The 22988-nt window shown below is 32.8% G+C and overlaps 1 protein-coding gene across 1 annotated transcript; it reads right to left on the bottom strand.

The window, feature by feature from the left end:
• Nucleotides 1-966: 966 nt before the first annotated feature.
• On the bottom strand, nt 967-11070 carry LOC132723638 (uncharacterized). The gene is made up of 2 exons (XM_060708400.1): nt 10954-11070; nt 967-1244 (listed from the first exon to the last, which is right to left on the bottom strand). Exons 1-2 carry the CDS (start codon nt 11045-11047, stop codon nt 967-969), a joined length of 372 nt encoding a protein of 123 aa, XP_060564383.1. The 5' UTR covers nt 11048-11070.
• Between the last annotated feature and the right edge of the window lie 11918 nt (nt 11071-22988).

Below are 22988 nucleotides of genomic sequence, written 5' to 3'. Positions count from 1 at the left end.
TTAGTGACCTCTCCCACTTCTGCATCAATATAAACCTAAAATTACATGTTTCACTGTAATAGTCATGACAAAATGATTTTTGTTTTTAATCCCTCTATAAAACACAATGATAACCAAAATATAATCCGAATACACATCTTATTTGACACTTCTGACCCCTGTATGTCCTTGACTTTGGGCTGCAGTGACATTAAATTTTGGCATGTGACACTCCACCTCACAATGTTGAACCATTTGTGCGCCAAGTTTATATTAAATCCATCCAATGCCATGCGTTTTTCAATGACCCTAAGTGAGACTTGGCCTTTCGACTTAAGAACATTGGTTCAACACATTGACACTGCTTCTTCATGTGGTGAAAGTTTTCTATAAAGTTTCATTGAATCCCTCCGTATGTGTAAAGTTAGCTGGGACAAAATCGTTATCTTTTATCCCTTTAGTGACCTTGACCTTGCATTTATTTAACATGAATTAAATGGTTCATTACCCCTCAGTCATGCATAATGTCCATTTTTGTTATCAATCCTCGATAAATGATGATAAATGGTCCAAGTAACATTTCATAACCTTTTAAATTCTATCTTTGAAGCCCCTATATATACCTTGGACCCTTGCCGCCTCAGGGACCTTAATTTGCACACGACATTCCATCACAATGGAGACATTTGTGCCCTATTATATTAATCCCCAAATATGGACATTAGAAGTTTTGATGTGGTCAAGCGATTTTTTTGAGAATACCTCTAAGTTTGATCTAGAGAACTGATTCATGTGCGCAACATAGCTTCTCATACTGGTCAACATTTCTATGAAGTTTCCTCAATGCGTGTGGGAGATATGCTTAGGACAAAAAGTGGATGTGGCCCAGGCCCAGCCACCAGCCTGTCCGCCAGAGGGGGGGGACTATAGGGGCCTAATACAATCCGTTTTGCAAACAGGCGTATAAAAATGCCAATTTTTACTAAGTTAATCAACAACTATTTGTGTATATAGATAGATACTTTTTGATTGTCCAACAACATGGCATCTGTATGTTGCAGCATCAGTGTCTTGAATATCAGGAAACTGGAGTACCTGTCCATCCTGCAGTACTTCTGATTCTGATGGCACAGGCTGCAAATTTCCATTGACTTCCTTGTACCATGCGATTTTTTCATAACCTTCAGCACAGCATGGTATATCAACACCATGATTAATTATAACATAGTATTTGCTACCAAGTTCTACAGTAAACCTCAGTTCCGCTGAAATTTAATAAAACCTTTGTTAACTTGTGCTTTTCTTCAAAGCATTTTCAAAGTATAACAAAACATGTTTGTTAAACACAAATGCCCCTGGCACAGATTCTTGTCAGAAATAATTATTCAAAAAAGGTTTCCCCATTCACTCTTTTATAGATAGAAAAATTGCCCAAAAAATTGTAAACTCAATCAGTAATTTAACTAGATGTACAACTTGCGTAAAATATGCATACAAAATGAAAAAGATGCACTGTGAGTTTCAAAATATGTGCATCCCAAACATTCAAATCTGGTAGTTTATAATCCAAAATATCACAGTTAGTGACTTCTATGTACTGTTTGATTAGTTTAATTTCGTTAGTTGAATAATGTTACAATTTCTTCAGTTGAATAATTAAATTTCTGACAATAAAAGATTCAAGACTCTTTCCCGTTTGCCGAAAACATTAAATCGCATGTGTTTGGTAGCCGCCCATGATTTCTCAGCATTAGCAAAACAGAAAATCCCTTTTGCACGAGAGTGAATCGATGGAACGCCTTAAATGGTGAAATATCAAACGAAAATGTTTTTCACACAAAACATATCTATCCATTCTAAATATGTGAACATTAACAGCTGTTTCATATCTCAAGTGGACAATGTAAAACAAAACAAGATTTGTTGCATGGCAAACGACCTAATTATATTTGGCTGATAGTCGAAATCCCTCTTTGATGTGATCAAAGGTCTGTTGAGTTTTTGAACTTTGTCAAAATAACCTTATTAAATGTAAACATCTTGATGTGGTTTTATTTTAGATAGCCTAAGTACCTGCACGTTTTTTAATCTGGAATGATAAAAATAGCAAAGGTTGTCGGACGCATTGTAAGGGATTTATAAATTAAAATTGTTCAGTTTATGGGAAAACATAAGCTAAATACAATTTTTTAAATGCTGATGTTGCGCATCAAAGTCGCAGCCAAATGATGTGAACAGTCACAGGTAATGTACAAAATCAGAATTGAAAATCGTTCTCTATTTCAGTTGAATATCCGAAACACTTATTTTTTTTCTACATGTTCTTGGTATGTGTCTGAAATTCTGAAATGTTTGTCTGTTGCGACAAAGATTGAAACGTCTGGTCGAAGCAAAATAATTTAGATAACAAGTGAACTAAAATAAATTCAAGACACTGTGCCGAGAATATGTCCATTTAAATATTAGTGCGGATTACATAATGTTCCAATAATTTTGAGGACGAACTTTCTGTTATTTTACAAAACCCGAAAATATGTCTGTAATATCAAATAATAGTTATGAAAAAATGATCTATAAAAGATTTAACTACTTGAGTAAACAAAAGATTGCATATTCGCCTAGGGATTTAACTCAATACAGGATTGGAGCAGTACCTCTACAGTCTAGACGCTTGCAGAAAACATTATCACACAATAGACAAATATCGGTTTTTTTTCGCCTATCTTTGCATTTTTCATTCATTTTCATGCATAAATAGGTGTAAAAAGATGAATTACACCTTTCATTCCGTTGGTTAAAAAGGCAATATTTTAGCATCTTATCATTCAAGCGCCTTGTCCGGTATAATCCGTAATACGGTATTTAGTGTGCTCCTCCAATCCTTTTTGGCTTGCAGCCACGGCTGCAAGCCATTTCATATAGAAAACTTGTTCCGGTAAGGTGGTTTCCTGCTTACATCTGTTGGTGCATAATTGAACGGGAAACCAGATGCAATTGTGCCAATCGCAACTTTTCGGCCTTTTCCGTCAGTTTTCGGATTAATGATAATAGCCGATGTAGTTCCGATTGCAACCGTAACAATTCGGGCGATTCCGTCATACTGCGGAAATCTAAGCTATTTTAGTTACTTCGGTAATCCCAGTTTGTGTATATAAATAGGATTTCTATTTTTACTTGATTTATCGGTTTAAACCGTAATAAATTATAAACGAAATTGTTCCGTTTCATTTGTTTTTCAAGACGCAAAAGTTAGTTTCTTTTATAATTGTTTTTTTTTGTCTGTATTAGTTTAATACAATAGAGAATGGTGACTGATTATTCCGTCTTCAAAGGGTTATCACGCATGATCGAGCTATATTTAGATCTACTGAACGCAATTCAACTTCTTGGTGAGGTAATCTAAAAATAGCCCATGCATATCATTAACCTTGCCACGATCATAGTTGATACATGCTTATTTAATATATTGGTACCACGTAACGAAGTATTTTAGTGCATTTACTTGTCTATAAAGCAAAGGAATGATTTCGCTGCGAAAATGGGGAAATGAGATGTGCACACTTGTTTTCCTTCAGTATCACGTTAATATTTTTACGATTGATCATTTTCTTTATTAGTTTTATACAATACTGTAGAGAATAAATCGTTTTGACAAAAAAATATTCGGTTTTCCAAAAAAAAAAACCACACAACTAAATAAACCCTTTTTGATAATAAATTGCCCCCCCCCCCCCCCAAAAAAAAAAGAACAATTTTAAAAGGTTGGGATGAAGGCTCAACTGTGCAAGCCTTTCCTTTTAAAAGGAAACTTTATTTTAGTTTAACTCATTGACAATCGCAACTACTCGGCCCTTTCCTTCAGTCTTCGGATAAGGTTTATTATACATAATAGCCGAGGCAGTTTAGAATGACTCACTGATGCCCAATGTGGTTCCCGTCATCAACGGTTAAGTTTTAGAACGATCGACTATAGAATTGCTCATTAGCACGTTATTTATTAGGTAGATAAAATAAGATAATTATAAAAGAATATGATATCCAAACATGACACTATCACTTAAGTTAAACGTTTATTTTAATCCTTTAAAGCTTTGTGACATGTTGTACATCAGAAAAGCTATTCTTTTCAAAAATTTGACAACAATTTGATTTTGCTAATAAAAACAAAAAAAAGCACAAAGTCAAGTCTAAAATTTCCCCATTGCTATACGGACAAACACATATCCCTTAGACGCGCCGTCTTATAAGGCATGTGATGAGGTTGGCAAATATTCAACTTGCCAACAAAATAATTTCTAAAATATGTATATTAATGCCAGACCTTGACTTGAACCCAGTGACCCTAACTTAAAGGACCACCTGTTTTCTTCTAAATACGAGACATTGGTAAAAACACACACAAAGGCTGTATAAGAAAAAAGTGTAAAATATTTGTTGTTAGCCCAAGTGACTTTGACCCCATGACTCCCAAAAATGTACCATTTGAGGTATGTTCCTTCCAAATATTTTAAGTTATCTTAAAATCCTTCATTGCATATTAAAGTTATGTACAGTCTAGACACGAATGTGTACTTTCAAACTTTCCTTGTGAGAACCTTCAAACCATATGTATGACCTTGACCTTGAAGAATTTAATTCATTTAGAGCAGTTTGACTCAGGGAATGCTTTGTTACACATAAATTCTAGGTTATTTAAAACCTTCCATGCATAATAAACTCTGAACACAAATGTATACCTTTAAACTTTAATTGTGAGAATGCGAACCTTCAAACTATAAGTAGTGACATGAGTTTTGATCGCGACACATCATCAAGACATGGTAGTAAATTGTGCCAAGAATTTCAAAATTCTTCCGTGTATAACACAGTTTCATTGAGAACCTCTAGTTGGTGAATGTTGTGTAGTTGGGACCTCAAGATTGATTTACAAACATACAGTGTGATTTTAATATCCCAACCATCGGGTGCATAAAAAATGAAATCACCTTAAAATTGAAAATAATGAACGGAAACTGAAATTTTCATATAATTTTCAAAGTGAAAGGGGCATAACTCTGCCAAAAGTCATCGAAGCATGACCAAATTCAAGCTTGACCATTAGCATCCCTTTGACGCGTCCATATGTGAAATTTGTGTTGAATTTGTAATTCTTTTGGGGATATAATGGGCGGAAGTTGAAAATTTCATCTAGGGGCATTACTCTGTTACAAATCAACGGCCTTTGACCAAATTTGACCTTGACCTGTTCATTCTCATGAAACATATAGATGTCAAATTTGAGTTGAATGTGTGCAACCGTTACTAAGATAATAACTGGAAACTGATTATCACTGAATGACAGAATGACGAAGGAAGGAATGACGGAAGGACGTAACAGGGTAACACTTATATGCCCCAGCCACTATATGGCGGAGGCATCAAAATTGTAGTGAAGCCAAAAAGGGCCATCAATTTACATACCACGGTATAAGAGTGCTCTCCGTTTTAGCTCCCATTCAAAACATGGCTGACATAGATAAAACATAGATGATTCTAATTTAAATCATAGAGTGATTCTAGGTATATGACATTTTAAAGTCAATTTGCGACAGTTAAACACAATTTAATAAAATAGTAAATACAAGTATTTTTCATTTGTACAATTTGCTGGAAATAATAAGAACAATGGTATCATAGGGGACCATCCTATCAGACACATTTATATTTGTCCATGTAAACCTGTGCATTGTTCCTACTTAGGATACTCTTGTGTGCCACTTTGACAATAGAATTTTGACTTACAGTTAAGTTAAACTAAATAGACTTGTAAAAGATATATCATTAGTTTGTGTGAATAGACCATCAACCAATTCCATTGTCTTTTAACGAAAGATGAACAATAATTTGTTGGCAATAGAACACCTGAGTAATGTATGTTTATTTATTAAGCATATTGGTATTAGGAACCATCTAGGAACCAATATTATCCTCAAAATGATAAGGTGTTTTCATCATCTTTTTCATGATTCATATTGGTTTATTTTACAAAAAATATATATATTATGTCCTATAGCTGAATTATTTCATATAACAAAAACAGTTCTTTTTTTCAGAAATTCCATAAATTAAAACACATAAAGGAAATTTGTATTTGGCATTTTCAGCAACAGGCAACAATGTCACTTGCTATAAAAACAAGAGCTGTCACAGGAGACAGCGAAGCTCGACTATAAAATACTGTATGAAGTAAGGAAGACAAAACTATGAAAGAAAATCAATTATGTATAATTATGTATTAAGTTATAGTAAAACAATGACGTGTTTGTTAAACACAAATGCCCCCGGCTCAGATTCTTGTCAGTAGCAATATTTAAAAAAAAATATGTTTGCCCATTCACTCAGTTATGGACAGAAAAAATGCAAAAAATGTAAACACAAGTTATATAGCTTGACAAAGTAATGACATTTTGTAATTGTGAAAAATATATTCTGCCAAGTCATTGCTCTGACTTGTGAAGTTGAAAAATATTTAACTTCATGCAAGTTATCTTCCTACAAAATATGAAATAGATATGTCATTAAATAAAAGCTGTATGGGCAAAAGTGTAAAATCGATTTTGAGCACTGATGTCCTTGTCCAAACTGACCCCTAACTCTATTCAAAGGAAGATTACCATCTTCTTACCAAATATGAAATACATCTATCAATAAATAAAGGTTGTATGGGCAAAAGTTTAAAAATCAAGTTTTAGCACTGGTGACTTTGACCCAACTGACCCCTTACTCCATCCAAAGGAAGAATACCATGCAAGTTATCTTCCTACTAAATATGAAATACATCTGTCAATAAATAAAAGCTGTATGGGCAAAAGTGTAAAAATCTATTTTTAGCACAATTGATCTTGACCCACTGATCCCTACCCCAATCAAAGGTATGAATACCATGCAAGTTATCTTCCTACCAAATATAAAATATATTTGTCACTTAATAAAAGTTGTATGAGCAAATGTGTAAACATCTATTTTAAGCACTGGTGACCTTGACCCAACTGACCACTAACTCCATCAAATTTTATGTTTCTATCAATTACATGTATAAATAACATCTGTCTATAGAATACGGTTAATACACCTGTAAAATGTAAAAATCTATTTTTAACATTGGTGACCTTGACATTGGTAACATTGACCTTGACCCAAATGACTACTTACTACACCCAAAGAAAGAGGACCTCCCTTGGCATGTTTGTATTAAACTAAGACATCAACTAAACAAGAGCAACCACCGGGCGGAGGCAACGCTCGACTTTTTACTTTCTCTAAAAGCAAACAAAGAAATATTTGAACAAAATATTAACGTTTACTTTTTATAAAATTAATCAGTCTGTCTTGTCATATTAGTTTTGTAGTATATATTTAATATATCTTAATTTACTAATTTATATATATATATATATATATATATATATATATATATATATATATATATATATATATATATATATATATATATATATATATATATATATATAAATAAATAGAGACACGCAATTCGAAGTCACATGGTGGTGTCACATGGTGAAGTCACGTAGTAATGTCACGTGGTGGAGTCACGTGGTGGTGTAATGTGGAAATCACGTGGTAGTTACGTGATGGTGTCACGTGGTGGAGTCTCGTGGTAGTGTCACGTGCTGGAGTCACGTGATGGTGTCACGTGGTGGAGTCACGTTGTGGAGTCGCGTGGTGGAGACACGTGGCGGAGGCACGTAATGGAGTCACGTAGAAGTCACGTGGTGGAGTAACTAGGAAGTTATGTGGTAGAGTCACGTGGTGGTGTCACGTGGTGAAGTCACGTGGTGGAGTCACGTGGTGAAGTCGCGGTAAACAACAAGATGTTGTTTTAAGTGTGTTCTGTTATAATATGAAGTTGATCCCTTCAATAATAGCAAAGTAACAGCCAGTTACAGCCAAAACAATGTCGAGGTCATTAATGAGTGAACGTCAAGGTCTGTCGGGTTATCCTTAAGGGTTATCATTGAAGATTATTATGTTCAAGTTTGAAGACAATCCATTCAAAACTAACAAAGTTTCAGCCAATTATAGCCAAAAACATGAAAATTTCAATAATTTGACCTTCAAAGTCAAGGTCACTTATGAGTGAAGGTAAAAGTTTGTCGGGTTATTTGGTTATTTTTAAGGGTTATCCTTGAAGATTATTATGTTTAAGTTTGAAGACAATCCATTCAAAAATAACAAAGTTACAGCCAATTATAGCGAAAAACATGAACATTCAATAATTTGACCTTCAAAGTCAAGGTCATTTATGAGTGAAGGTCAAGGTCTGTCGAGTAATTTTAAGGGTTATCCTTGAAGATTATTATGTTCAAATTTGAAGACAATCCATTCAAAAATAACAAAGTTACAGCCAATATGAGCCAAAAACATGAAAATTTCAATAATTTGACCTTCAAAGTTAAGGTCATTTATGAGTGAAGGCCAAGGTCTGTCACGTTATTTTTAAGTGATATCTTTGAAGATTATTATGTTCAAGTTGAAGACAATCCATGCAAAAATAACAAAGTTACTGCCAAAAACAGGATGAACAAGCAAAATTTGGACATTTTACCTTGAAGGTCAAGGTCATTTATGGATGAAGGTCAAGATTAGTGTGGTCTACTTAAAGGACTTGTCCCAAGGGTTGTTGTGGCCGAGTATGAAAATAACACACCAAGAAATAAAAAAGTTATGATTCAGGTACACGTTTGTGGACGGCAATTGCAACGGCAACGCCTCCGCGACTATAACAATAACTCTACTTTTTTTCGAAAAATAAATCGAGCTAAAAACAAAGGCTGTATGAACAAAAAGTGTGCATTTATTTTCTCAATCAGTGACCTTGACCTTGACCCTAGAGACCGCTTACTTCACAAAAAATTAAAGGACCATCAAAGGTATCCACCTACTAAATATGAAAGATATTATTAAAGAAATTAAGCAATAGGGAGAAATTTAAGATAAATCCAACTTGCCGAAATAAGTTAACCAGACAAGGCCCTATTTTCAAAGTAAAAAAAGGGAAATAACTGGGAATATGGATGACACAGTTAAATAACTTGGCAATATCATGTACTTTGTATTAATAAATAAGTCTGGAAATTATAAAGCCATTAGTACAGATAGAACGGAAGATATTTCCAACTTGCCGTTTCAGGTTAACCATTATTCATTTTCTAAGTGCTGAAAAGGGCAATAACTTAGTAAATATGAAAGCCAGAATTATGTGACTTGCCCAGATCATGTACTTTGTATTGATTAGTAAGTGTGTAAACTAAGAAGCCATTGGTACATGTAGAACTTAAGAAAAATCCAACGTTGCCGTTCTAGGTTAACCTTGTACGGACAGACGGACGGACGGTTCAATTACTAAATGCCCGGGGCATAAAAATATCATTTGTTAACATAAATTCCAAAGTTGTTCGTTCGTCCGTCCTTCCTTCAGTCCGTTCTCTTTTGTGACGCATGTAACTCAAAAGGTTTAAAACCTAGAGTCATGAAACTTAACAGGAATGTTGATCAGCATTTGCAGTTGTGCACCTGGGTAGTTTCGTGTTGATTTATTCAGTATTTTTAGAGTTATTGCCCTTGACTTAGTAAAGATTTGCAATTTTAAACTTCTGTCACATGTAACTCAAAAAAAGATTTGACCTAGAGTCATGAAACTTTACAGGAATGTTGATCAGCATATGCAGTTGTGCACCTGGGTATTTTCCTGTTGATGTTTTCAGTATTTTTAGTGTTATTTCCATTTACTAAGTAAAAGTTTGCAATTTTCAACTTGTATCGCACGTAACTCAAAAAGTATTCGACCTAGAGTCAAGAAACTTTATAGGAAGTTAATCAGCATGTATAGTTGTGAACCTTAATTGGTATTTGCGTGTGGATTTATTAGGTTTTTTAGAGTTATTTTCCCTCGAGTAAGTAAATATTTGCAATTTTCAACTTGTGTCGCACGTAACTCAAAAAGTATTTGACCTAAAGTCATGAAACTTTACATGAATATTGATCAGCATGTGTAGTTGTGCACTGTATATTTTCGTGTGAAGTTATTTAGTAATTGTAGAGTTATTGCCCTTGACTTAGTTAAAATTTCCAATTTCAAACTTGTGTCGCATGTAACTCAAAAAGGATTTGACCTAGAGTCATGAAACTTTACAGGAATGCAGGAATGTTGATTAGCATGTGTAGTTATGCACCTGGGTATTTTTATGTGGATTTTTATAGTATTTTTAGAGTTATTGCCTTTGACTTAATAAAATTTTGCAATTTTCAACTTGTGCCGCATGTAACTCAAAAAGGATTTGATACAGAGTCATTAAACCTTACGGCAAGTTTCTCAGCATATGTAGTTGTGCACCTGGGGTTTTGCTTGTGGATTTACCAGTATTTGTTGAATTATTTCCCTTGATTTAGTAAAACCGTTTCATTATGTTGTTATTTGTTCCTTGAGTGCTTGAGTTAGAATCAACCAACTTTACACGGATAATGATCAACATCACCAAATTACAGGAATAATGATCAACATCACTGTGAAGCTATGCACCGGGGACTTTGCATGTGGATTTTTTTTCAGTTTTGTTAGAGTTATTGCCCTTGACTAACAGTATTTTAAATTTGCAAATTTCAACTTGTTTATGCATAGCTCAAAAAGAATTAGACTTTTAGACTTGAAAGTTTACAAAAATGATGGTCAGCATGTGTACTTCTGCACCTTGGAGCTTGCTTGTGGATTTATTCAGTATTTGTACAGTCCTTGTCCTTAAATAAGTAAAAGATTTTTAGTATTCAACTTGTGGCACATGTAGTCCAAAAATTATTTGACCTAGAGTCATACGATTGACAGAACAGTGGCGTGTGGGGGCACCCATGTCCTATGGACACATTTCTAGTTTCTTAAGTTTTTGTAGTATATAAAGTAATCTATGAAAAGAATCAAACCTGATTGATTTTGTGCTGGACATTTGAAAGCAGCGTTAACAGACACTAAAACAGCAATCACGCACAGGGGTAGACTCACATGCAAAAACAACATGTTTGTCAGCTAGGTGTCAAAATCTGAAAAAATGAAGAAAAATCAAGTTTAATTATTTTAATAAATAAATTAATTATGAATATATACTGCCATTGGTTTGAAGACATGGTATGACCATCTTAATGGACACTTTAAGGAAATGGAAAACTAACAGTATATGTATGCCTTCAATAAAGTAAGAGACAAAGGAATAGATAAAAAACAACTTAAAACATTGCCAAGAAGACAAAATGTAGAACATAAATGTTTGTAGAACATTTGTCAAAACTAGACGGTAAAAGTATTTCATATTTTACACGATAAACCAATATAAAATTTTAGGGAAACTTTGAAAACAGGCACTCATTTAGGTAAATTAAGGATTTTTAAATTAGGCTCCCTATGTTGGAAAATGGTCAAACATGTGGTAAAAATGAGTGGGGTAGGATAACATTTTTATACATATTTCATAAATTTTAAGAAGAAACTATAATTTTGCTTATGTGGATTGTTAGCTGAATGGTACTATTTGTTTCTTACCAAAAATTAATCGCAAAGCATTTTTCATTAGAATGTTATTGCAGATTATTTAAAGGTTCCTCAATCCTTAAAAAAGGCTCTCATACATGTCATAACACCCTAGCTTGAGTTCAGAAAAGTGGCCATAACTTGATTTCCGTACGGTAAACTTTGTTTAAACTCTGCATACAGGTGTACTTTAAGGTATATATCTGACCTATGATGTCATTTTCTAGTTCCCTACAGTGTCAATTGGGGTCGTAATACCTTGAATATCCAAACAGAAATATTTTTAGTAATTACATTAAGGCAATCTGAATTAATCCATGAACAATTTTCATTGGGTAATAGATTTCCCATTATTCTTTCATAATTATTGTCCTGCGCCCACAGTCTAAATTTCGCCCTTTAGAGGCGATAATTATCGCGTGTTTAAATTTCGCTAGTCTCTTATGCGAAAATGTGTATTCTTAATTATAATTAGTCCTAACTTATTTGATAGTATCACCAGTCAGTCAATGGAGTGTTACTTCATAGAAATTGGCCTTTATTTCTTACTACAAATATACGAACTTTATAACCTACCTGTAGTAATCATTCAATTCAGAGACTTTTACAGCATAAGAATAGAGCTGTTGAAATTTAAAAAATTCTTGCACTGAATCAATGATAGCTCTGCCGAGAAAAACTTACATCTTCCTAATATTCACGCTTTTCACATATTTATAAGTTCTTTATCATTCCTGCAGCATATATAACTGTCAATTTTATTAAGTCAAACACATCAGAATACTATTATAGAAAATAGACTTAATCTTATTTTAAACATATCATGCTAGCAATATGAGTATTTAATAGTTTTAGAAAAACTAGAAGTTATGAAAATTGAAAAGAAAATTCTATCAATATTATTTAAATAATGAGACTTAACTTCATAAAAGACATTTTACCAAATCACCAAACCCCTTCTTGCAATAGGTCTTAAATAATATGTGGGATGATGAAATTAAAAACAAGGACAACATTGTTGCAAAATACGTTCAACACTGTAAACTAGCTTTTGTCAGAGATGTGAGCATTAGAGATATGCATATAGGTGGAATGCTCTGGGCAAAATCCGGAAAATATCTGAATATTTTATTATCTCTAGTGACCTTGACTTTGCAACTATTAACCTATATTACATGAGTCACACTTTTAGTCATGATAATTATCATTTGTGTTACAATCCATCAATAAATGATGACTAAATGGTCCCTGTACACAAACTTTGACCTCTCTATGTGACCTTTACTTTTGTAGCAGGGACCTTTATTATGTGCCCAATAGGAACTACAAATGAATTTTGCATGCAACACTTGGCCTTACCATGGTGAACATTTGTGCCAAGTTATATTGAAATCGCTCTATGCATGAAAAGGTTTTGTTCCAAACTAGCGTTTTTCAATGACCTCTTAGTGTGACCTACACCTCTGACCAAGAGGCATGGTTCATGCGCATGACACTGCTTCTCATAATGGTCAACATTTGTATGATGTTTCATTAGAAGCCCTCTATAGATGTGTGTATGCGATGTGCTCTGGACAAAATCATTTGTGTTTCAATCACTCAATAAATGATGACTTAATGGTTCAAATACTCATTTTCATATTTTTATTTGAACTTCGACCCTATGTGTAATCTTGACCTTGGTTGCAGATACTTAAATTATGTCAGCGACACTCAGTCTTGCAATGGTTAACATTTGTGCTAAGTAATATTGAAATCACTTTATACGTATAGTAGTTTAGCTCTGGACAAGCTTTTTTCAATGACCTCTTAGTGTGACCTTTGACCTAGAAACCTGGTTCACGTGCACGACACAGCTTCTCATAGTGGTGAACAGTTCTATGAAGTTTAATTAAATACCCTCAATGCATGTAGGAGATATGATCTGGACAAGAATTGGAGCCCCCCCCCCCCCCCTCGCCAGGGCGGAACACAGTTTCAGAAATTCTTAAAATGTTGACAAATGCACTTGCCAGATTTCATGTTATCACTGATTTAGATTTTAAGTGTACAACAACATTCAAAGCTTTCTCTCCATGTAATACAAGTAACAATGGTTTCCTGTGGGGAAAATGTTTTATAATTTAAAGATACGTCATTTAACTCTTAAAAAAACATTTGTATCAAGAATATAGTTTGATAAAAATCGATCAATAGCAAAAGGTTTCGGGAGACCGTCGACTGTCGGAGATGGCGATTAGTAGGTCGATTGTCTGTATCATTCACAAATGGTGTGTAGCTATCTGTGTGTTTTTGGTACTTTTTGGATTTAAGTGCGATAAAACAATTAATTCTTCTTTTAGAAAATGATAAACTGTATTGTATTGTATGAATAATTCCATGCAAAAAATAATAATGAAATAAAATAAAGTAAACACACAAGTGTACGAGGAATATATATCTATTATTTGGCAGATGTCACTACGAATGTTTTAATATTTTACATTTTCATAATATAAACATTTTTTTGTGTGTAAAATTTGAGATATTTGAGATCGATATTAAAGGAACACTGATAATTTTCAAACACATCTATTTCATCCACCTTAAACAGTAAAATAATGACAGAAAACAAGAAATATTACTTATAGTAATATGTACTTATAATTAGGTTTAATTTCCGAGAGTTAAATCTGTAACGTACCGGAACGCGGTGTTAAGCTAGATTTTCGAAAAGGTCAATAAACATGCAATCATTTTTGGTTTACAGATTACGTGCTCCTCCATGTACTAAAAAGAGGTCGCGTGCTCCTCGATGCCTCAAAACATTAATCGCGTACCAACATCCTGCGGGCTTCAGCCCACAGAGAATAAAACCCCATGATAAATTCAGATTTTTTATCATCACAGCAGCAACCTGTCATTACTGACGCCAGTTATTCCCTGTGGTAATTATGATACTATTTGCCAGCCTCTAGAATTATCCTGTCTTAAGAGATATCAAACGAGGAGACAGCCTCATCCAAGTACAGAATTACGCACACATAAAATAACTGAAAAAGGAATGGTCAGCTGTGCACTGCATACTTTCAGAATGAATGACGTCACATTGTATTATTATTTGGCACCCTTTTCATTTAGTACTAGGTTAAAATGTCTTTTTAAACGTTTCTTTGCATATAATAAAAAGAAAATTTGTTTAGTTTAATGTAAGATTGAAATATATTTCACCTCGTGAACACCAAATACTTTTTGGTGCTCACTCCGTGAAATTTATTCCAATCTTAAACTAAACAAATATCCTCAATATCTTTTGGTCTCTTGAACTATCTAGATATATGTTAATGTTTTTAAAGGTGTAACAAACAATTTAAGGCACTTTAATCCTCATTATCAATTTATGAAACAAATTATCAAGAAAGTAAATTACATTATTAAAAGTTGTGACCGTCTAAAACGGGCAGTAATGTCCGATCTTTGCATTGTGTGCAATAATGTTGTGCATGGGAGACAACATGCAGTAACTTCATGTTATATTTGTGATAGGTGGCAGCACCGAAAATGTGATACTGTCAGCTAGGTCATTTCATATAAATCATTATATTAAATGTAAAATAAGGCATTTCTCCAAAATTATTAAATTGCACATATAATTATAAACTGATTTAATGATTAATTAACCCAATTATACAATCAACCATGTAATTCTTGAAAAAAAATTGAAACAATTTTTACATGTGTTAAAAATCTGTTACTTTTACCGGGCATTTGTTTTATTTTAAGCAAGCTCCGTAACTGTTCTGTATGTGTATTTTTTGTATCCTTCAAACTCGTCACAGTTAAATACTAGTTAAATATATTGATGAACCAAAGCTTGATTCTTTGATATATTCGTTCTGGGACAGAATCTCGCTTTTAGAGGCCAGATATTGTCCAGACACAAAAATAGCACAATATCTTGTTGCGCAGTACAATTAGCTGGACTATGTTAAATGCATGTGGTTGTTAATTGATAATTATCTTATGTCTGTTTCATGTATTATTTTGTGTCTTGCTCCTTAATTAATCGTCAAATAAAATATAAATAATTTTTTATTTTGATTAGTTATTAATAAGTGTTTCGTTTGTTTATTTTTTTAATACTCAGTAAAGTTTATGTTCTTTTTGTACTGATTATTGTCCCCATTCTATTTCAAACTATTTTAGCCTCATTCTTGTATTAAAATCATGATTTAATTAAAAACTCAATTGATTCATTTATTAATTGAACTGATATTAATATTCCGGTTGGACTTATTTTGAATGGGGCCGATTTGGCGAAGGGCCGAAACGTCTGGGGACGAAACGTCTTGGGGTAATTAGAGACCGAAAAATCCATGGAAAATCCTAAATGTCCTGTTAAGTAGGGTAGTAAATATACTCACAAATATTGCCTGATATAACAATCCCAATTGTTATGGTAAACTTAAAACAAGTTTCGATAAGACTTGTTTTTATTATACTCAACATCACTAATTCTGCATCATCACTTATTTCACGGTAATGGCATATTTTTATGTGACCAGTGTTAAAATTGGTTAGAATTGACACATTTTATTCAAATATCTAAACAACAAAGTTTTTGTGCAAAATAGTTTAAATCTATAGATTTTTACTTAAAACAAAATAACATTTTACAAATTTCTGCTAAAAGCAACAATAGTCTGTTAAATTTGTGCATACATCTTAAACAATCATCATTTTCTAATGTTCTTGTTTGCTGAAAAAATTAGTTTTGAGTTACAATGTAAAAATACTTTTAATATTTAAAATAATGCAAAATAACATGTAGAAATTTTAACTGAAACATGAAAAATCTGAAATAAAACACCATTACCGCGATTTAAATGATGACATACTGTTTTCAAAATGGCCGACATATGGTCTACGTCTGGCTCATTTATATTGATTTTGACTAAATATATTGTTGTTTCCTTGTGTCATACAGAAGAAAATACCTATCTGTTACAACTTATGACAATTCTTGTACCATAAGTTTTATGTGATGTTTTCTTTCTTGCTTCAAAGCGTTAAGTACCGTGAACTAAGATGATTTTGTGTTATGTCCACTGAAACCAGTTGTGTCTGATGACATATGATGCGAAAATAGACTTGGGAACCGCATAAGTTGTACTTTGGTCCTACCTAAAATACTGGCACCGCTTGATTTATTAATTCCACAAATGTCCACTGAAACTAGATCGCTCATATATGAATAAGGGTGAGACTTCGACGAAAAAATACTTACGCGTACTGTACTGGGGATCTGCCTAAAAGACGCGCTTTATTTAGTTCCATACACTTACTATAAGTTGTAAACGTTCTTCTTTAAACGCCGCTTTTGTCCATACAGCAATGGGGAAATTTTAAGACTTGATTTTGTGTATATTTTTTTTTTGTTTTAACAAAAACCACTATTTATAATTGAATCTTTAAATTTCAAGTTACAAAGCCTACACCACGCCCACTATCAGATAGGCGATTCTCACTCAACCGTTAACAAACCGGTTACGCTACGGCCTGTAAGGGGAGATCACATTTGTCCTAAAAATCATTCGAACATTATGAAATTCGTACCAATATTTAAATAGGTACATTCTCGGCGCATTTTGTTTTGAATTAATTTTAAGTATGCCAATCATTTCAATTTTATTTGTTATCCAATTTATTTTGTATCGACCTGGCAATGATTTATTATTCAGACCTGGCATTATTTGTGAATTAATGCATAAGGTTCTACATTTTCACAAAGTATGCAACTTTATTATTAAGCAACGAGCACATACCAAGAACATGAAGAAAAAATTGATTTGTGCTTCTGATATTCAACTGAAATAGAGAACGATTTTCAATACTGACTGACTGTTCACATCATTTGGCAGCGTCTTTGATGTGCAGCATCAACATTTAATTTGTTAATTGCTGTGATGCAGTCTCGATATACGACAGTGACTTAATAAACCAAAATTTACTGGTCGGGCACTATCAACCGGACAATTTTTGAACATTTTTTTTTCATACAGATTTCAAAAATTTAAAGCTAGAGATCGGAAAATTTGACAAAGTAGATCTACTCCTAAATCTTATTTCTGATTATATTGACACTAATATATGAGACCCGTCAAAGAGGGTATCAAAATTACTTAAATTGCCCACACTATGTGCAGTACCATGTAACGGACAGATATGAAATGACGCTGATTTAATTAAGACCAAAGCTATAGTGTGTTATTTCTTATGCCACCGCAGCATCTGCGATGCGGTGGCATATAGCGATCAAATGTGTGTTTTTGTGTGTGTTTGTTTGTGTGTGTGTTATATATAGATTATATATAGTGCATAGTGCACTTAAAAAATCTTCTGGTGAAAAACCACTTGTCGAATTTCAACCAAACTTGACAGGATTGATGGTGGAGGGCTTCCAAAGTTGTTCAAAGAATTTCAATTAATACAGAAATCTGGTTGCCATGGCAACCAAAAGGAATTATAGGAATAAAGTTAAAAAGTCTTCTTGTAAAGACCCAAAAGGCCTAGAGCTAAGATATTTTGCATAAGGCATTGCCTGGTAGACCTCTACCAAGATTGTTCAAATTATAGCCCCGGGGCCGTATTCATAAAGGACCTTAGTTTCAAAGGGAAAATTTTTCTTATCTTGAAGAAACTTAGTTAGGTAAAATTTTCCCTTAACTTTGAAGTCAAAAATCCCTTAAGTGAATTCTTTAGGTAAGAAATTCCTTAACTTTAAATTTATCCTTTGACGAAATTTTCGTTCAATTGCAGTTTTTGTTGCATATCAGACTGGCGTTTCCGTTAGTTTTACCCATGACGGAAATTTCATCTGGCATGAGGGGTTCCAGATGAGTCGCGTGCTGTACAATGGCACGATAAAGATGACGTCATTTTACCGTTATGAATGATTTTGTAATTCATACGCTGTTGAATGAAAGTAGTTACGGTTGTAATGATATAAATTTTCATTGAAAATAAAGATAAAGAATTTAAAATATAATGGAATATGGTAGAATATGCAAGAAAAATATCTAACATATGTTTGCGGTTCGGATCGGAATATCCGTCCCTCGGTCACCCGCCCATGGGCGGTAACTCGGCAAGCCTCAAGCCTCGTTACCGCTCAATGGGCGGTCACCTAGGGATGGATATTCCGATCCGAACCGCAAAATCAAACTTCTCACACTGATTACCTCCCTTGGCAGAATTGTAATCACTGCCTTCACAGACGTCACATGACGAAGTAATATTACGGAAATCTAAGCTATTTTAGTTACTTCGGTAATCCCAATTTGTTTAATAAAATATATAAATAGGATTTCTATTTTTACTTGATTTATCGGTTTAAACCGTAATAAATTATAAACGAAATTGTTCCGTTTCAATTGTTTTTCAAGACGCAAAAGTTAGTTTCTTTTATAATTGTATTTTTACGATTGATCATTTTCTTTATTAGTTTTATATTTCAAATCGTTTTGACAAAAAAAATATTCGGTTTTCCAAAAAAAAAAAACAACAACAAACAACTACCGTTATTAAAAAAAATGTGATAATAAATTGACCCCCCCCCCCCCAAAAAAAAAAATTTTTTTTAAAGGGTCACTCGAATATTATAGATAATAGCCGAGGCAGTTCCGAATGTAGCGACTGGACTAATCTGGTTCCCTGTCCTATTATGGTTCCCATCCAAGATGGCTGCCCTCTGCGATCAATAGTAAATTTTATAGTACGACGGGAACCAGACTAGCGACTGGAGAGGGGCGCTGGAGCAATCTCAATTTTCTTTAAATTTAGAAGTATGAATCACAAACTTCCTATTGGAAAAGAAAGGTTTGATGATATTCCAAGAGAACTTAGAACTTGTAACCTATATATGTACCAGTAACTCTTTAGGCGACGAACTCCATTATCTTTTTGAATGTTCATATTTAGTTTATACAAGAAAGCTGTATCTTGATAATATTTCTATGAACGTCCAAGTACTTTAAAATTTGAAAAATTAATGATTCATAGTAATAACGATATCCTTTTGAAACTTGCCATATTTTGCAAAAATATTATGTTATTATTTAAATAATGTTAGCTTATTAGATTTATGTCTTTTCTCTTTTTGTTTTTTCTCGCAATGATTTTTGACTTTTCTCTCTCATCCTCCATTATCAGTCAATTATTACTGTAATTTTATTACATCATGGAGTTGTATGACCATTTATAATTTGCCATTTTGTAGTATTTTGTTTTTAAATATTATTTGCCATTTTGTATTATTTTGTATGTATGTGCTGTTTTATGTTGTCACATGCCCATACGGGCCTTTAGGTCAGGGTATCGCATTGTAACACGGCCAGCGATTGGCTGAAAAAAAAAGTGCAGGGAAAACCGTATGATTCAGTTTATACATGAGGCGATTGGATGAAAGTGGGGTATTTTTAAGTGTAAAAACTAATTTAAAAAGTAACACTACAATGTCTTCTGAAGAAAATGAAATATTCCATGAGTCTCTGTGATATTTTTGCCAAGGGAGGTTCAAACTCCTCACAGCGGTTACGTCACGCTTTGCTACTTTAACAGATCAGGGGAAGGGGTATGACTTAATACCAAATATGAGTGATATCCGCGGATATCACTATAAATACCGAATATGACCTATATTTTACAAAGTAATAATTTTTTTATAAATTTGGCAAATTACTTTATTTAATTATAAGAAGATTATATAGTCATATTCAGTATCTTCTGTCCGCAACGGATATGCTTTCATAGAAAACGCAACGAATATAACATATAACTTTTTTATTTATTGACAAAAATTAACAATATTTTGCATTTAACATTTTATTATTATAAACCATTGTATCGAGAAAAATAAATAATAAAATTATCAATTTATTAAATATAAGTCATATTCGGTATCTTCTGTCCGCAACAGATATGCTTTCATAGAAAACGCAACGAATATAACATAACTTTTTTATTTATTGACAAAAATTAATGATATTTTGCATTTAACATTTTATTATTATAAACCATCATATCTTGAAAAATAAATAATAAAATAATCAATTTATAAAATTTAAGTCATATTCGGTATCTTCTGTCCGCAACGGATATGACTTTGATAGAAAACGCAACAAGTATAACTTATAACTTTTTCACTTATTGACCAATAACCAATAACATCATATTATTATTAACTATAGTATCGAGAGAGAAAAAAAATCAATTCATAAAAAAATAAGTCGTATTCGGTATCTTCTGTCCGCAACGGTTATGACTTTTATAGAAAACGCAATGAATATAACTTATAACTTTTTTATTTATGGACCAAATTTAACGAAATTTTGAATGTAAATTTATTTTATTATTTTAATACATCTTATTAAGAAAAAAAAATATAAAAAATAATTACTTTGTAAAATATAGGTCATATTCGGTATCTTCTGTCCTTCACGGATATGACTGTTATAGAAAACGCAACGAATATAACTTATAACTTTTTTATTTATGGACCAAATTTAACGATATTTTGCATGTAAAATAATTATATTATTATAAAACATCGTATCGAGAAATAATCATAAAAAAATTAATCAAATCATAAAAAATAAGTCATATTCGGTATCTCCTGTCCGCCACGGACATGACTTTTATAGAACGTAATTCGAATATAACTTATAACTTTTTTATTTATGGACCAAATTTAACGCAATTTTGCATGTAAATTCATTTTATTATTATAAAACATAGTATCAAGAAAAATTTATAAAAAAATAATTACTTTGTAAAATATAGGTCATATTCGGTATTTATAGTGATATCCGCGGATATCACTCATATTTGGTATTAAGACATACCGCAGGGGAAGTAACCGCTGCGAGGAGTTTGAGGGAGGTTATCACTATGAGGAGTTTGGCGCTGGAGGGCACTGACTGTGCTAAATATAGTAACAAAAACAAGATGGCTGACCTAGAGCAAGAAATGCGCGACGTGTCAGACCTTTTCATGGATATTTGTTGTATTTCATGGAATTATTCGGACAATCATCATAGAACAACGGCAGAGGAAAAATATTGTGGGTTTAACACTAGTGACATGGTTTGAGACTGACGTTTTTAAACAATATCAGTTTCATTCGCATGTCGTTCTTGTTTACCTAACACGCTTCGAAATTTTCCGAAATACAAAGTGAATGTTGGGTAAGTGTTAGTCCAATAGATTAGACGTTACAGGCTTGTTATAGTTTTATGTTGGTCAAGCCTGACGTCTAATAGTTATTGCTCATTAACGCGTAGCATTTTGAAAAATTAAAAAAATGTCTGTTGACTTGCCTTTCAAGCGGCGGCACGAAATACCAAAATATACCCAAATACACCCAAATATACCCAAATATAGTATTATTTATTTTTGTTTGTATAAAATATAGATTATAATGAGAAATAAATAAATATTTATACATTACAATGACTTAGCCTGCTAAAGCTTTCATTCATTCCGTTGAAATGGGCAGTTAAGATGTTGTAAGAAAATAAAGTTGTGACATTAGCTTATGTATTATATAGGATAAGGTTCTTTATGAATGTACTTTCAATTTTAAATCAAGATATGATATTTGTTGTCTACACTTAGATTTTTAAGGTGTAATTTTGTTGAAATTTCATATCATATACAAGTGTCCAATGTTATTTAAAAAAATAGCTTTAATGGAGTACATAATTATACTGTATTTTGGTTCAAAACACAGTGATAGGAAAATGTATATTTGGGTATGTTTGATTGTATCTTAGTGAAAGTGTATATTGTATTCATGATTAAAACAGCACTTTTTTAGTATAAAACCTTTATTTTTAGTATAATTGGGCAATATTTGGGTATATTTTGGCAATATTTCATTATTTGGGTATATTTGGGCAATATTTGGGTATTTCGTGCTGCCCCCTTTCAAGCTTTATTCAAAAGCTTATATTCTGTTCTTTCAATTGCATGGTCTATCATTAACAAAAACTTTCAAACAATGTACTTATTAATTAAAAATAAAATATAAATATCAGTCTATTTTGCTCATCGGCCATACTGGTTAAGTAAGGGGTTTTACAGATTGATTCCAATTTTTTGAACAGATAAATATATTCGAACACACTGACTGTGCATGGGAAATTATTTCGTTGAAAAAATATTCCGTTAGAAACTTCTGGACTCATTTAAACGCTTGCATTTGAATTAGCCAATCAGATTTCGCGCACTGTATGGCGGCCATTTGTATATCGGCTGTACAAGGAATTTAGGAGGCAGTACACAGTTTCGGCTGTTTAGTTTCGAATTGGCCAGGGTGGAATTCACAAATAAGAGACAGTTTTGAAATTGAAGTGGATATTTGAGGTTCTAAATGTTTATAGTTACTATATTTCAA

This window comes from Ruditapes philippinarum, unplaced genomic scaffold (genome assembly GCF_026571515.1).
Source record: "Ruditapes philippinarum isolate M1 unplaced genomic scaffold, ASM2657151v2 ctg4670_1_1_1_1, whole genome shotgun sequence".
NCBI classification, from domain to species: Eukaryota; Metazoa; Mollusca; class Bivalvia; order Venerida; family Veneridae; genus Ruditapes; species Ruditapes philippinarum.
The sequence above is the reverse complement of the archived record's forward strand: the minus strand, read 5'-3'. Positions and strand labels throughout refer to the sequence as shown.